At 40.7% G+C, this 17,814-nt stretch overlaps 1 protein-coding gene across 1 annotated transcript in view; it reads left to right on the top strand.

Moving 5' to 3' along the window:
* Positions 1 to 17,814, top strand: part of map2k2 (mitogen-activated protein kinase kinase 2) — a 49,375-nt gene that overhangs the window by 10,099 nt on the left and 21,462 nt on the right. Inside the window, exons 2-5 of the mRNA XM_033046700.1 lie at positions 3,372 to 3,582; positions 5,644 to 5,790; positions 13,609 to 13,686; positions 16,273 to 16,324. Of these exons, the coding sequence (XP_032902591.1) occupies positions 3,372 to 3,582; positions 5,644 to 5,790; positions 13,609 to 13,686; positions 16,273 to 16,324 (488 nt within the window). The remainder of the gene's footprint in view (positions 1 to 3,371; positions 3,583 to 5,643; positions 5,791 to 13,608; positions 13,687 to 16,272; positions 16,325 to 17,814) is intronic.

The raw sequence follows: 17,814 nt of genomic DNA, 5'->3' as shown, positions 1-17,814 counted from the left end.
TGTCAGGTATGTGAAGGATGTTGCCTGCATGGGCGGAAATCACTTTTAAATCATGGGGGGGGGGGGGGGGAACACACAATGAGGCCTGACATCTTGGACAGGGGTCGGCAACCTACAGCCCACGGGCCGGATCCAGCCCGTAACCCGAAATCATCCGGTCCGCAGGCTTCTTTTTCAATTCGTTTTCGCGAACTGCAGCCAGTTCCGGGGCACGTAGGCGACCTGGGCGCTACAGCCAGACCTGGATCAAGCGAGCCGACCAGGGAACTACAGCCAGACCTGGGGAAAGCGAGCCGACCTGGGCGTGCAAGAAAGCGAGCCGACCCGGGGCAGGCGACCCGACCTGGGCGTGCAAACGACCTGGGAACTACAGGTCCTTTGGCTCACCATGTCCGCGTCGACCAGCAATCACCCCACACACTAGCACCATCCGACACACTAGGGACAATTTACAATTTACCGAAGCACTTAACCTACAAACCTGCATGTCTTTGGAGTGTGGGGCAGGCGAGCCGACCTGGTTCAGTCTTAGAAAGATTAAGTTCAGTCTTGGAAAGATTAATGCAAATGCTTCTCAATTGACCAGTGATGTCTCACTATCTTACATAAGTTGCAACCTATGTGACAAACCAAATGATATTTTGTTTGCTCCAAATTATTTGTGAAATGTTGCCTTGGCTTTGGCTCTCTTTGACCATGTTATTCTCAGTCCTTTTGTAGCCACGGTTGCAAATGCTGATACAGAGAAAGATATTCAACAAGATGATATGAATCAGTCATCTGGTGATTATACCAGACCAATTTCTGAGAAGCGTGTTCATCAGTGGTCAAAACACAGGAAAGTTATTTTGTCTGTGAAGCGTCACAATTCTTCTCCCCCCCACCCCCACCTTTTCCCAGAGCCCTGCAAATTATCTTCAACATACTTGCCCAGCTCCCTTGTCTGCAGTAGATTCCATATGCTTAGATGGTCTTAAATTTCTTCAGTGTTTGATTTGTGATTCACAGTTGGGATACTATTACGTTTGTGTCAAATAGGCTCCACTGCCTCTCAATAAAAGGAGCAGTGAGGAAACTACCATAATAATAATAATAAATTTTATTTAATGGGCGCCTTTCAGACATCTCAAGGACACCTTACATAGTAATCGGAATAACATATAATCGGAATATAACAAGTAATAAAGACATCACAAATTAAAAACAGAATTCAATCCAAAAACAGAAAATCAAAAACACAGTGTGAAGAGAGAGCAGCGGCAGCCAAAGCGCGCCAGCGTCCACTCTCTCTTCACGGCAGCCATCTTGGACACAGACCTACAGGACTACAATTAGACAAAAAAATCATCCCCCCACAGTGGATAGCACTGTGGGGGAAGGCACAATGTCCAGTCCCCACCCCATGTTCACCCCAAAGTCAGGCCTATTGAGGCCACCGCAATTGCCTCTACGGAGGCCCGATGTCCCTGGCCGTTCTCACCGGGTGGTCTTGCCCCGGCGTCGGGAGAGTCCTTTCGGCGGCTGGGCCACCTGGAACGGCCGCTTCCTGGTTGGAGCCCGCGGCTGCCGAAGCCGACAAGGCCGCGCCGGTTTGGAGCTCCCAGGCTCCCGATGAAAAAGTCGGCGCCGCCTCTCCGCACTGCCGCCTCTCCGCACTGCCGCCTCTCCGTGGTGATCCCATAGGTGTGGCTGAATCTATGGCAAATTCTAAACATGCCTACTCAATCAAGCATTTTAAGTACTAAATAAATGCAAGTAGGAACCTCAACTGAATGAATGTCAATTTTATTAGAAAGCAAAAAGCAGTTGCAAATAATATTTTAAAAACTATATTGGAAACACCCATCAAGTCAGGCAATATCTCTGGAAAGAGAAAATGTTTTTGTTTCAGGTCAGATATGTAATATGGTGTATTCAAATTAAACACTTCATAATAGATTGTTAACTATTCTCTCACTGCACAATAATACATCTATCCATGGACAGCCATAAATTCACCAGCCTTTTTTCCTTTAATAACTTAGTATAGTATTTTGCAATTTGAAGTTCTCCCAAAATCCAGTACATGAACCTTGGTTTAAATTTTCACTTTTCACTCATTGAGGTTTAATGTTTCATCATTTAGTTAAAACTCACCCATCATAATCTCAACATCATGCTGGCTTTGATAAATGTAGGAGGAAATTGTTTTTTAAAAAGAAATCCTCACCCAGAAACTTGCTATCAGATTATTACTAATTATATGTTGTATAACCACAAATGGCCAATACTGTTTTAAGAAAGGAAGTGCTGCAATTGTACAAAAGAGCATTGCTATTACAAGACTACTTAACTCTACATCTACATTAATATGAGCATCAAAAATTCCTATTTTAAAAGATTATTGATTTCAAATGACCGTATAAACAAATGACCAAATTAAACAAGTGTGCAAGCCAGAAGGTTGTTCAATGATAAATGAGGAGAAAAAAAAAGTTCATACACAAATTGGCATGGACAATAAATACCAACATCACTAATGATACCTTTATCCTGTGAATTTATTTGTTAACAAAGTAAACCAGTGTACCTTTTGACAAAACACTGGTTGAATATTTTGGAGATTGCCTTGTGAAACTACAATTGAGAAATATTTTAAATGGGTTTGAGAGCTGAACATTATGGGGAATAGGGTATTGAGCTGTTTGCAGAGAAGGTAAGCAATTTTCTAAAATTACAATTGCCACAAAAAGGTGTGCACAAATTTTCCTTTTCAGCAAACAGGCTTGTCGATAAATATAAATGTGCTTAACTTGTTTGCCTTTAACAAGATAGCAATTTCCTGTGCCTAGTGTGTACTGGTAAGATAACACTGACGTGCAATACGGTTTGAAGAGTAGACTCAGAATGAACTATGGCTAATGTAGATCTAAAAAATTGGTTTCAGAAAAGGGAAGTTCAGTAAATACAGTGGCTTGTTAAGTGACCAATGGAATAAATTGGCCACTTCAAAGGCACCCGAGTATGGCTTTGGTTATAACTTGATGTCGTCCTGCACTACAACATATATTTACCTCGGGGTCTATGATGGAATTTATTGGTCCCAGAAGAAACAATTCCAGCTTTGAATTATCATCTTGAAAGTATAGGACTGAACATGAAAAGATGAAATGAATCACTTTCCTCCATGGCAAACAAGCTCTTGACCATATAAAACAAGCATTCTCCCTTGTTTGAGGAGTTAAATCTAAATCATGATTGAATTCTATAACCAGTGGGTGGGTTGAGGCAAATTTTGGTAATGATTTGAAGAGTGGATATGTGAAATTTGTCGGCTACTCCGGACCAAGCAGGATCATTATTTTAATGGACAAAGTTATTTTGTGTTCTAGAGCTAACCTAGAAGCCCTACAAAAGAAGTTGGAAGAACTTGAACTTGATGAGCAGCAGAAAAATAGACTTGAAGCCTTTCTTACACAGAAGGCCAAAGTTGGTGAATTGAAAGATGATGACTTTGATAAGATCTGTGAGTTGGGTGCTGGTAACGGTGGTGTTGTCACCAAAGTACGTCATAAGCCATCGGGACTTATCATGGCAAGAAAGGTAAGCTATTATTAGCAGAATATGTAGCTGCAACTTAGAATTCAGAACTTTGACAAAAAAATCAAGCATTGCCATGCCTAAGCACAGAAGGAAGTTTCAAAACTGGCACAAATTAAGTTATTTGATAACATTGACCTCAACAAATTATTTGAATGAATCTTGTTCTCTGTCTAATGAAATAATTGTATCGGAAACAATATAGTGCCATTTACATTATCCCAGCAAATATTCTTTAAGCGGCTCACTATATTGCACGCTGCACCAGAGTTGGGGAAAATGGAATGCAAGCCAGTGAGTGTTTTGCCACAAATGGAAAATAAAGTGCCCTCTTAAATGTTTGGGACAAAGACCCAACATTTATTTATTTGCCTCTGTGCTCCACAATTTGAGATTTGTAATAGAAAAAAATCACATGTGGTTAAAGTGCACATTGTCAGGTTTTAATAAAGGTCATTTTTATACATTTTAGTTCCTCCATGTAGAAATTACAGTAGTGTTGATACATACTTCCCCCTCATTTGTTTGGGACAGCAATGTCATGTAAATGAAAGTACAATGTTGCATATCTGCATGCAATGACTGCTTGAAGTCTGCGATACATGGACATCACCAGTTGCTGGGTGTCTTCTCTGGTGATGCTCTGCCAGGCCTGTATTGCAGCCATCTTCAGCTTATGCTTCTTTTGGGAGCTAGTCCCCTTCAGTTTTCTCTTCAGCATATAAAAGGCATGTTGAGTTGGGTTCAGATCGTGTGATTGACTTGGCCACTCAAGAATTTACCATTTTTTAGCTTTGAAAAACTCCTTTGTTGCTTTAGCGGTATGTTTGGGATCATTGTCTTGCTGTAGAATGAACCACCGGCCAATGAGTTTTAAGGCATTTGTTTGAACTTGAGCAGATAGGATGTGTCTATACACTTCAGAATTCATTATGCTACTACCATCAGCAATTTTATCATCAATGAAGATAAGTGAGCCAGTACCCTCAGCAGCCATACATGCCCAGGCCATAACACCCCCACCACCGTGTTTCACAAATGAGGTGGTATGCTTTGGATCTTGGGCAGTTCCCTCTCTCCTCCATACTTTGCTCTTGTATCACTCTGATATAAGTTAATGTTCGTATCATCTGTCCACAAGATCTTGTTCCAGAACTGTGGTTGCTCTTTTAGGTACTTCTTGGCAAACTGTAACCTGGCCATCCTATTTTTGTGGCTAACTACTGGTTTACATCTTGCAGTGTAACCTCTGTATATCAGTTTATGGGGTATTCTGCGGACAGTGGTCATTGACAAATCCACCTGGTCTGTCGGACAGGCGTTTGGGGAGTTTTCTTTATTATAGCGAGAATTCTTCTGTCATCAGCTGTGGAGGTCTTCCTTGGCCTGCCAGTCCCTTTGCGATTAGGTAAGCTCACCAGTGCTCTCTTTCTTCTTAATGATGTTCCAACTGTTGATTTTGGTAAGCCTAAGGTTTGTCTCGAACTGTTTTATTCCTGTTTCTCAGTCTCATAATCTCTTATTTGTCTTTCATTGGCACAACTTCGGTCCTCATGTTGATCAACAGCAAAAAAAGTTTCCAAAGGTGATGGAAATACTGCAGGAAAGACTAGGTGCTGGGAGCTCTCTTATACCTGTATTAAGGAGGCAATTAAACACGCCTGATTAATTACATACGCCTGTAAAGACATGTGTCCCAAACATTATGGTGTCCCGAAATGGGGGGCACTATGCACAGCTGTAATTTCTACATGATGAAACCAAAATGTATAAAATGGCCTTTAATAAAATCTGACAATGTGCACTTTAACCACATGTGACTTTTTTCTAATCCATATCTCAAATTGTGAGTACAGATGCAAATAAATAAAAGATGAGTCTTTGTCCCAAACATTATGGAGAGCACTGTAGATCAGAAATCTGAAAAAATGTGAAATATAGCCAGGAATCTGGTTTTTAGAAAAATTGTAAAAGTCAGTATGATTCAAATGCAAAATATTATAGAAACCTTTAAAAATCTATAAATTCAGGTGATCATCAGAATCTTATTTTCCATTTCTCTAGCTGATTCACTTGGAAATAAAGCCTGCCATTCGCAATCAGATCATCAGAGAACTCCAGGTCCTTCACGAATGTAACTCTCCGTATATTGTGGGTTTCTATGGGGCATTTTACAGTGATGGTGAAATCAGTATATGCATGGAGCACATGGTAAGTGTTAAATGGGTAAATAGTCTTGGTGGATTGTTCCATTTAAAGTTTCAATATTGGCGTAAATGTATTGGCCTTTTCAGGGTATAAACCAGAGAGCTATTTAAAGGCTTTTTGAAAAGGGAGGGGGTAGGGGATGGAAGAATGCTTATAAACCCAGCTTGTATATTTATTTAATTCACTTTCCAGGATGTGGGTAGTGGGTAGGTTATGGATTTAGGAAATCCTGTTGAAGTGGCCTAGACAAGTAATTCCTGCACATTTTACAGACAGTTTGCAATTAAGTGGGCCACCTTATTTGTACGGATTTGAGGTTATAGAGTGTTGCTGGAGCTGCATGCAATCAAACAGGTGGAGAATATTATTTTGTGCTCCTGATTTATGCTTTGATGATAAATAATGCCTCCTGATTTACAATGGTAGAGAGGTGTAAAGTACGAGGTGAGTCAGTTTGTAGGATATGCAGTCTCTGACCTGCTTCTGTGTAAACTAAATATAAACATTTTTTATTCTGCTTAAATATAAAGGCTTATTATTCTGTTTAAATCAATTCTTTATCAAGGTAATGGATGCTTATACTTAAATGTATATGAAAATCTTAACGTATTGTCAATGTTATGACTGTTCAATCTATGTTGGTTTTCATCTTGTGTTTCTTTTTCTTGTGGATCAAGTCTTATTTTCAATGATAGACATAAAATGCTGGATTAACTCAGCGGGTCGAGCAACATCTCTAGAGAAAATGGATTGGTGATGTTTTGGGTTGGGACGCTTCTTCAGACTCTTTTTTCAATCTCTGTATTCTCTACGTGTGATTCATCAATCCTAATTGCACTATAAAGGGCATTTAACCCAATAATGTGTGAGACAAACCATTTATCCAATGAAAGATTCCTGTCTGCCTGCAGACATCAACTTTTCACAGTTTGCCCCCCTGTTGCTATAAGCTTTTTCCTGGGGATCTTATGATATGGATGACATAATCCCGTAGTTTATTTTGATATCTGGCAGTTCTGTTGTGGACAATGTAATGTGCTGATTAGTCCAAGTGAAAATAGCTGCAAAGGCTGGAAATTTGAAATAAAACCTAAAGGTGCTGTTAATACTCTGTTTTCAAAAAGTTTATGATGTGAAATGGCAATTCTGTTTCTCTCTCTGTGGATACTGTTTTTTTGTTTCTTTTTTAGATCTGATTTTTGAGTTTGATGATTCAGTACACTGAATGTATCCTAGTAAACATAGATTAGGTGTGTGAGATTGCGGTGAAGAGATCCCAGTCAGTTTAAAAATACACCAGGGAAACAGGCCCTTCAGCATACTGAGTCCATGCTGATTATCGATCACCAGTTCATACATGTACTGATCGACTCACAACATTTTGCATCCAGAAAAAAGACTTGTTATAATAATAATAATAAATTTTATTTTTATAGCGCTTTTCTAAGACTCAAAGTCGCTTTACAATAGTAACAGACAATAGCAAACGGAGAAGCGGCGAACAAACAGCGCCAGCGTCCTCTCCGTGCAGTACATAAAGAAAGAATACAGACATAACAATAATAGACATTTAATCGGAATAACATATAATCGGAATATAACAAATAATAAAGACATCACAGAGACACAAATTAAAAACAGAATTCAATCCAAAAACAGAAAATCAAAAACACAGTGTGAAGAGAGAGCAGCGGCAACCAATTCGTGCCAGCGTCCACTCTCCCTTCACGGCAGCCATCTTGGACACAGACCTACAGGACTACAATTAGACAAAAAAAATCATCCCCCCACAGTGGATAGCACTATGGGGGAAGGCACAATGTCCAGTCCCCACCCCATGTTCACCCCAAAGTCAGGCCTATTGAGGCCACCGCAATTGCCTCTACGGAGGCCCGATGTCCCTGGCCGTTCTCACCGGGTGGTCTTGCCCCGGCGTCGGGAGAGTCCTTTCGGCGGCTGGGCCACTTGGAACGGCCGCTTTCTGGTTGGAGCCCGCAGCTGCCGAAGCCGACAAGGCCGCGCCGGTTTGGAGCTCCCAGGCTCCAGATGACAAAGTCGGCACCGCCTCTCCGCAGCCCGCAGCCCGGAGTTGTTGCTCTCGGCGGTCCAGCTCGCCAGAGCTCCAGCGCGTCGCTCCAGCGCGGCGACCCAGGCAAGGCATCGCCCGCTCCGCTCCGCTCCAGCGCTCCAATGCTGTGCCGCCACCGAGGCCGAGGTGCTGGGCGGTTCCCGCCAGGAAACGGCGCTCCAAGCCCGCAGGTAGGCCACGAGGACGGATCGACGGGCAGCCCGGAGAAGAAGCTGCCACACCGACCAGGTAGGGACCTAGAAATTAGGTTTACACCTACCCCCCACATTAAATAGACCATATCCCCTACAAACAAAAAACAAGACTAAGTAAAAACTATAAAAAGAACGGATTTAAAACGGACGGCTGCTGGCTAGCAGCCGTTCACCAAGATGGCTCCTCCCCCATAAGGATTGCCTTCCCTAAGCGTCCTGTTGGGCAGCCAAACATCTTGGGATTCAAGTCCATAATTTGCTGAAAGCATATGGAATGCTTGCCTTCATTGGTCGAAGCATTGAGTATAAGAGTCAGGAAGTCGTGGTGCAGCGTTATAAACATAGAAAATAGGTGCAGGAGGAGGCCATTTGGCCCTTCGAGCCAGCACCGCCATTCATTGTGATCATGGCTGATCGATAAGACTTTCGTTAGGCCGCCTTTTGAGTATTGCACGCAGTTCTGGTAATCCCAATACAGGAAGAATATGGAGACTGGAAAGGGTGCAGCGGAGGTTTACCAGAATAATGCATGATTTAGATTGTGGATGATCAGCCATGATCACATTAAATGGCGGTTTTGGCTCAAAGGGCCGAATGGCCTACTCCTGCACCTATTGTCTATTGCCTAGAGGGTATTAGCTACAAGGAGAGGTTGGATATTTTGGGATTTTTTTTTCCTCTGGGTCGCCAGAGTATAAAAAAGTATTAGGCATAGATTGGGAAGCAGCACTGCATCTATACCTTATGTTCTTTCAGTTTTCTAATACTCTAGTTGTCTGGTATCTCTCTGCTGCTGTTTTTCCAAGAATGTCAGCATTGGAGATGGCAACACACAGCATTTCAGTTATAAAATGCTGAAGCTCTGTCAACCATGTTCTGTTAGAAGCAGAACATGTACAGGAAAGGTTTAGAGGGATATGGGCCAAAAGTGGGTAAATTGGACTAATTTAGATGGGGCATTTTGGTTGGTATGGATGAGTTGGGACAAAGGGCCTGTTACCCTTGTGATCCACAACTCGGAGCCTTGTCCTTGGCTAATTCTTTTCACTCTGATATCAGGGGAGCATTGGACACAAAGTTTATAGGATCAGACAATATCCTGGCTAAAGACTTTCAATCCAGAACTAGCTGTTCCTATTGCCAAGCTCTTCAGTACATTATACATTCAGTATATATATATTACAATATATTCAGAAATACATTCTTAACAGTCACATACAACATTGTGCTGAAATTCTCAGGTCAGAATTCAACTCCGTGGCATACTTGCCATTATCCTAACACGTACAGAGAAATTAGAGTAATGTCTACAAGCCTTTGCTGCTTGATGTAATAAGTGCCTGATCCCAGATGTTGATAGTGGTTATCACAAGGGGAGGTATTTGCCTAAAGGAAAGAAGAGTGAAAAGGGTTTAAATCCACATTTATTCTTGGTGTAAGATTGCATTTTCATGCTTAAAAAAGGCCGTAAAATAGAAAAGACTGAAAGCCAGTTCTGTCAAGATTACATAATTGGAGAGGCTGCCATCTAGAGGTGTATAAGCATGTAAAGCAGCATTTTTTCACGATCAGATATTGTGGGAGAGGTTGTGCAGGAAGGAATTACAGATGCTGGTTTAAACCAAAGATAGACACAAAAAGCTGGAGTAACTCAGCGGGATAGGCAGCATCCAAGATGCGGACTCTTGTATATCGGTGAGACCAAACGTAGATTGGGCGATCGTTTCGCTAAACACCTTTGCTCAGTCCGCCTGAACCTACCTGATCTCCCGGTTGCTAAACACTTTAATTCTCCTTCCCATTCCCACTCTGACCTAGGTCTCCTCCATTGTCACTGAGGCGAAACACAAATTGGAGGAACAGTATCTCATATTTCGCTTGAGCGGCTTACAGCCCAGTGGTATGAATATTGATTTCTCTAACCAAGTAACCCCGGCATTCCCTCTCTCTCTCAAACCCTCCCCACCCAAGTTACACCAGCTTCTCGTTTTCACCCAACAAACAGCTAACAATGGCCTGTTTCCTTTATCATTGTTACTTTTTTCCATATCTTTCATTAATTGTTCTCTATCTCTCTACATCATTGTCTATATCTCTCGTTTCCCTTTTCCCTAACTAGTCTGAAGAAGGGTCTCAACCCGAAACGTCACCCATTCCTTCTCTCTAGAGATGCTGCCTGTCCTGTGGAGTTACTCCAACTTTTTGTGTCAATTGAGGGAGAGGTTGATCTTTTTGTGTACTTTTGTCATAGGAATCCCATGAACCTTTGTCACATTTATCCTGGTGGACTGTTATGCTACATAGTTAGTTGTACTGATCTCTGGTCCTGTCTCTGTTTTCCTTGCTGTTATTTGTTTTTTGTTTTTAAATATTGCAAACCAAGATTGGAGTTCTACCTTACATTTATTTTAAGCTTACAATTGTTGTCAAGGCAATTTTAAGCAATGATTTGAAATATAGAATCTTTTTTTCCTCCCTTAGAATTATTTTGCAAAGTAGCATTATTCCATATGAGGCTACTAACAACTAAGTCAGTGGTGCTCACGATTTGTGAAACTAAACCGAAAGAGAGAGAGCCACGTGTGCACACCTTTGTTAATTGATTTATAGGATGTATTTTATAACTTTGCCGTCATTTTGATGTATAGCTAACTTTCTAAAACACAAGCTCCATTAACTTGGATTCTATGCTTGAGATAGCAATTTGAAAAGATTTGTTGTGTGGAGAAAAGTAGATTTTGTCAGTTGCTTTTAATCCTTGATTTTTTCAAATTAGGTAATTGAATTATCACCAAATATGTTTGCCTCCACTACTGAACTCAGAAGAAAATAGTTTCCATCCCTCTTTAAAGATCCGCTTTTTTCTTTGCATTTCATATTTTACTTTGCGTTCGGTATGCTTGAATTTGTACATACCTGTTGAATGGTAACACCCACCCACTTGGAATGTACCTGAATGTAGTAGAATTATAATTGTTATTTGAATTGATGCCCTGATGTTGGCAGTGTATAATGGGAAATGTAGTATAAATGCTCTAATCACAAACAGCGCGGAAATAATCCCGCCGAGTCCCCACTGACCATCAATCTCGTATGTTTGCACTATTCTGCCCAAGCCTATTTTCCTTGCATTCCCATCAACTCCCCACCCATGCACAGATTTTATCCAATACCTACATCCAGGGAGCAATTTACAGTGGCAGATTAAACTACCAATCCACATGATTTTGTGGTGTGGGCGGGAAGTGGAGCACCTCGAAGAAACGACACGATCAGAGTGTGCAGACAGTAAATGTTTCATTCCAATACAGAAATTAGTTCTTTAAGAGCCATAAGCTGTATATTAAATAGCCACGTACTGCTTGAGCAGAAATCTGAGTATCTCTGCTCTAAGGGTTGGAACGTGACATTGCATTGTTGAATTAACATTTGAGTTGCACATGAAACAAATGTAGCATTGTATGTGAATATTCTTGTAGAACTCGCCATCTCAACAAGGTCTCAGCATATAAAGTAACCTTTTCTTTACAAGGATAATATCAGCACTAGGTAACATCTTTTCCAATAAAGAATAACATTACTGTACATACTTGGCAAACCCCAGTTTGTCAAGCTGAATGCTGTTTAAGTTGTTTAGAATGAGCATTCTTCCTGGTTAATTTAATTTAGATATGTAGATTATTAATAGCAATTAGAAAGAACCAATATCAGTTTTCTAACAATTTGCCATTTTAACCCTTTGAATTCATTAGATTTCTTTACAGAATAATCGCCATAGTCCCTTTTACTTAAGTGCACTTTGTCTTTAACAAATCTTTTATAGCTCTCCATTTTCAATCCAGTTTTCAGTATCTATTAATCTACATGGTAAAACCAAAATGTATGAAAATGGCCTTTATTAAATGGTGTCAAGCTGGGAAAAGGGGAAGTACAATGGGATCTGGGGGGTCCTTGTTCATCAGTCAATGAAAGTAAGCATGCAGGTACAGCAGGCAGTGAAGAAAGCGAATGGCATGTTGGCCTTCATAACAAGAGGAGTTGAGTATAGGAGCAAAGAGGTCATTCTGCAGTTGGACAGGACCCTAGTGAGACTGCACCTCGAGTATTGTGTGCAGTTTTGGTCCCCTAATTTGAGGAAGGACATTGTTGCTATTGAGGGAGTGCAGCATAGGTTTACAAGGTTAATTCCCGGGATGGCGGGACTGTCATAAGCTGAGAGAATAGAGCGGCTGGGCTTGTATACTCTGGAATTTAGAAGGATGAGAGGATATCTTATTGAAACATATAAGATTATAATGGGTTTGGACATGCTAGAGGCAGGAAATATGTTCCCGATGTTGGGGGAGTCCAGAACCAGTGGCCACAGTTTAAGAATAAGGGGTAAGCCATTTAGAATGGAGATGAGGAAACACTTTTTCACACGCAGAGTTGTGAGTCTGTGGAATTCTCTGCCTCAGAGGGCAGTGGAGGCCGGTTCTCTGGATACTTACAGGAGTGAGCTAGATAGGGCTCTTAAAGATAGCGGAGTCAGGGGATATGGGGAGAAGGCAGGAACGGGGTACTGATTGGGGATGATCAGCCATGATCACATTGAATGGCGGTGCTGGCTCGTAGGGCCGAATGGCCTACTCCTGCACCTATTGTCGCTTGTGGTGTTCCAGGGAGTTGCACAAATAGTAAAGACAAGTGGAAAATTAACATTGAAGCATTGCATGATTGGGAACTAACATGGGTCAGCGAGGATGGCAGATGGGTGACTGGGCTTCGGTGTCAATTTGAAAACCAGCAGAATGTTGGATAACCTTAAGTTTATTGCATTAGAATTAGGTGATCAATGTGGAGGGCTTTTAATAATCTGGAGGCTCAGAATATATGATTAGTGTTTCACCGATAGATGAACTTGGGCAAGGGAAGAGTTGGACAAGATTGAGGGTATGAAGATATGAGGTCCAAAACACAATGTGTGGTCAAATATGAGACCAAGGCTGCGAACCTTCTGATATTCCTGGCATCATTCTGAAACTGAGAGATGAACACTCGCTAAAAGCGACTTTGATTTTAGTTTAGAGAGGGAGCATGGGAACAGGCCTTTTGGCCCACTGAATCCACGCTGACCATCGATCATCTGCTCACACTAGTTCTATGTTGTCTGGCTTTCTCATCTGCTCCCTACATACGAGTGGGGGAATTTACAGAGGCCAATTAACCTACAAACCTGCACTTCTTTGGAATGTTGGAGGAAACCAGAGCATCCGAAGGCAACCATAGCGCCTGGGGAAAAAAAGACCACGTGATCACTGGGCAAACGTGCAAACTCCACACACTTAGCACAAGAAGTTAGGATCAAAACCTGTCTCGGCTGCTGTGAGGCACCAGCTCTGCCAGCTGCACCACTGTGCTGCCCTTATATCCTTAAGTTTATTGCAGTAAAATTAGACTGGAGGGATCAGACAGTTGATAGTTTCTCAGTATTTAGTAAGGCAAGGGAAAGCTGTTTTCTAAATCATTTGATTTTTCTTCTTTCCATGTCTTGTTCAGGATGGTGGTTCTCTGGACCAGGTGCTGAAAGAAGCGAGGAGAATTCCAGAGGAAATCCTAGGAAAAGTCAGCATAGCAGTAAGTAATATGGAGTTAGAAGTATGATATGACCTGATATTTATTTAAAGTGAGAAACTATCTAATTCTAATCTATAATACATTGAAATTTGCTTTCTTTGACATGTAAAAATTGACATTTTGTCTAATGATTAGCTTCCAAATAAACAACTTTCCCTTTACGTAATATAAGCTGGTTTAAGATTTCTCTGAAAATACAAGTTATTTTGTTGCCCTTCATTCTTCTGCGCTATAGACCTTTCTCTGTAATCCTATGCACCTTTTAAACAAACCTCTGGAGCGTGAGATGAATGAAGCTTTATATATAGAATTCTTCACCTCTGACCAGAGTGGAGCACCTGCTCCACTTGGAGATGATGAGATAGGTATTTTGCTGTGGTGTATTTCTATCTTGTCACCTGAGTATGGACCATTTAATGGATGCTATCTGTTTTGTGGACATCAGCAGGTTCCTGATTTTTTTCAACTGGTCGGGCAGCATCCCTGAAGGACATGGATAGGCAACCTGGCTGAAGAAAGGTCCCGACTGGAACGTCTCCTATCCATGTCCTGTTGCTACCTGACCCGCTGAGTTACTCTAACACTGTGTTCTGCGCAAGATTCCAGGATCTGCAGTTCCTTGTGTCGCTAAGGGCTATCTATCTATAGCTTCTATTTCCAACCAGTTTACATGGAGCTGCTCCAACCTTTCTTACGTACTTCAGGAACTAACTAAAGTAAATTTAAACCAGTATAAATTGTTAACACTCAGTGTCACAGTGACTCAGTTCCACACTGCTGACTATATTTAGACAACGTGATCAGAATTATAAATTTGATTTTGAAATAAGTAACTCGGTATAATATTTTGATGTTGTGCTTATCTTCAGATCTGTAGCAAGCATTTCTTGTTCGTTACACATTAAAGTTGCTTAATTTGCTTTAGTATACACTCTACTGTGGTACATGCAGTTGGGTCTTTTACAGCTTTGAAATGAGGATAACTGGTAATAATACATGTTATGGTGGGTGCTGGGGGTTGCTATCTATTCCTTGCACTGTCCCTTCTTAATGCACCTGCTAGCTTAAGCTACTGTCTTCTTGAACAATGGTTTAAACATTGAAATATTGCATTTTCTGATTTCATCCTGGTTTAACAACTTGAATACAGTTACAATGAGTTGAGTGTAACCTACAGAATGTGGAATAAACTGGTGACTGGCTAGAATTTGTGGTAAACAATTCTGTGGCCTTGTATCCAAAGACCACTTGTGTTCCCAGAAAAGGGCTGCAATCGCTAAAATGTTAAAGAGTTTGTACTTCAGAGCTTTTATGTTTTAGGATAAATTCCAGAATACAGATTTCCTGATAGTTATGCGTGGAAGTAAATATTCTTTTGCAACAAAGAATGAATACCAAATTTAATCCTACATCTATTATTTACAACTGTCTTAGTAATAATCGAGTTTCATCCAAGTTAAAATGTGAAGAATTTACATTATCATGAATTTCCAGGAAAATATCTTATTACTAAAATAATAAACCACCCGAATAGACCCATCATCAAACTTGTTCAGTGTCCCAATATGAAATCTGTGTGAATGCCATTTTTTTTTTTAAAGTACCAAGCTATCAGGTTTGTGGAAAAAAAACATAAATATGCATGACAGAAACTCTACGATGTAATCCCCCATTCTAATGCTCGTAGTTCATGAAACATTGAGTCTATCCTCACTCTGAACACTGGATTTAATATTTTTATTTTTTGGAATACATTCCCTTGTTTTGTCATTCAGTTAAATGGTTTATTGTACTATAGCCATGATTAAAAAAACTTTGAAAATTATAATAATAACATGTTGTCGTCCTCCTGCAAAAAATGTGAACTTTGGAATATTTCTGAAGATTGGTAATTGAACACTTTTCTCTTTTTAATTCCCATGTTTTATTGTTACATGGATATCTCTTATACTTTCCTAGTTATAATTTGCACCAGCATTAGCTGGTATTTTGCATGACTGAAAGGGAGGGTAAATAAAGTCGAGGGGAGTGATGGTGGCAGAAGCTGACCAAAGGGAGACTGAAATGCTCCTCCTAACTCCAGCAACCAGATCTGATGGACCTTTATGGGGAGCTGGTTTGCCTTGGTCTCTCCTGAAAAGGAGAACATATGAATAATATAAGGGGAAAAGTGACTGTGGATTAAGGACTGATTATCAGTCATCACTGTTGCTTGTCATGGAAGAAATGTTGTTCATATCTGCTACCGGGTTGGTTTCAAGGGGGAAATAGAGGAGGACTGGCCAAATTTTGTGTCTTCCACCACAGTGATGAATGCTGTGGTGGATGTTTGTGTTCAATTTTTATTTTGTTTTTGTGTTCTTTATTGTACCGCTGCTGGCAAATTCATTTCACTTGTACTTTATGTGCAATTGACGAATAAAACTGATTGATTGATTGTACTAAACTAAAAGGGCTTCAAAAGTTCTCATGTTTTTAGACCAAATAAAAACATGTAGTTTTAGATACTTCTGTAGTACTTTAACCAAGATGGTAGGAATGTGAACTGATATTTACAGTTGCTTTTAATGACATTTTGTTCTGCAGGTCCTAAGAGGGTTGGCATATTTAAGAGAGAAGCATCAAATCATGCACAGAGGTGAGACGGAGATGAGATCGGAAACAGATGGCTTAATTTTTTTCATGTTTGTTCATGTTACTTTATGAAATTGGGAGCAAAGTACGGTGCAAGTTTTAACAGATGTAGTAAACCTCTAGAATTCAGGCATGTCACAACCATCATTGTGTAATCCACTATGTGAGATATTCAATAATGCGGGGATAAAGCACACCAGCTGACTGGTTCCTTAATTATTTTTTATTTTTTGGTGCTTGTACTCTGGTAGACATTTTAAATGCCTGTAGGAACAGCTGAGGGAGAAGTTTTAAAACAGTTCCATTGAGAGCCCAGATGGTGGGTGGGGGAGTTTGTCACGGAAACGTTTTTTTTTTCCCCCCAAGTGTAGATGGGAAGCATTGAATGTAACCGTTGTCTCTCCCTTGACCTATTAATTCTATATTTCTGGCACATAGAAATTTGATGGATTCAGCCTGAATGGTGGGCGGTCAGAGCTGCCCTCTGATCTTTAGACTCTGCATGTCATGCTAAGGGCCAGGAGGATCCATTTGATGTTGAAGAAGCTAACAGATGATACAAAGAACACTTAGATTACCGCAGCTGCATAGGGTAGCAGAATGATTCAATGCCTTGGTTGGTTTAATAATTTTTTTCAATGCAGAAAGAGAAAACATTAACCTTCATCTTGACATTGTTAATCAAGGTCCCTCAGCTCCTCCCTATTTATCCATATCCTCAGTTATCTGTCAAACCACCACCGACATTCAACCTTGTATGCAATATCATTTTTGTCCCTCATATTTAAAATTATCAATATCCTCCACCAATCCATCAGCCTAATGAACTCTATGCCAGTACTTTCTCACTCTGATCTCTTCGCCCACAAAGGGATGAAGACAGAGAACCAGAGGTGGCTCTCCAGCGACCAGCCAAATAACACCTGCAGGCGAGATGGTTGTGGCTATCTCTGAAATCATGGCCAATTTATGTTCAGACTCTCGGCTCTCTGGAAAAAAATCTACTTTGTCTAGCAATGTTGCATACAATATTCAGCTCATCTGCTGTGGATATTAGTATCAAGTGGAAAATGATTGTGCATAATGGAAACCTTAACTTTGCAAGCCCAGAATCGTTACTCTCCGCATTCGTGCAAAATTTACGGCAGGATGATAATTCCTTAATAGGAAGTCACATACTCACCGCCACATGGCACATACCTGTACTGGAATTCAGCAGTAAAATTCCTTGGACATGAGTAGGGCTGATAAGACAGATGAATGACTATTATGTGCATCTCTCTCATCACTTGAACAAGAACAAACATGTGGAGATGTTGCAAGTCTGTGATGGAGAATCCTCCATGCTGTATAAGAGGAAGCTGAGGTCCAACAGGTTACCGCTAGTAGGAATGCAAAGAATTATGTACTGTGCTGCTGCAGTGTGAGCCATATTTTATCCAACTGAGCAACACCAGAAGTGGCGACCAAAATACACAAGCACTTTACAAAGAT

Source organism: Amblyraja radiata, chromosome 29 (genome assembly GCF_010909765.2).
Source record: "Amblyraja radiata isolate CabotCenter1 chromosome 29, sAmbRad1.1.pri, whole genome shotgun sequence".
Classification (NCBI taxonomy): domain Eukaryota; kingdom Metazoa; phylum Chordata; class Chondrichthyes; order Rajiformes; family Rajidae; genus Amblyraja; species Amblyraja radiata.
This window is presented reverse-complemented; position numbering and strand designations above follow the sequence as displayed.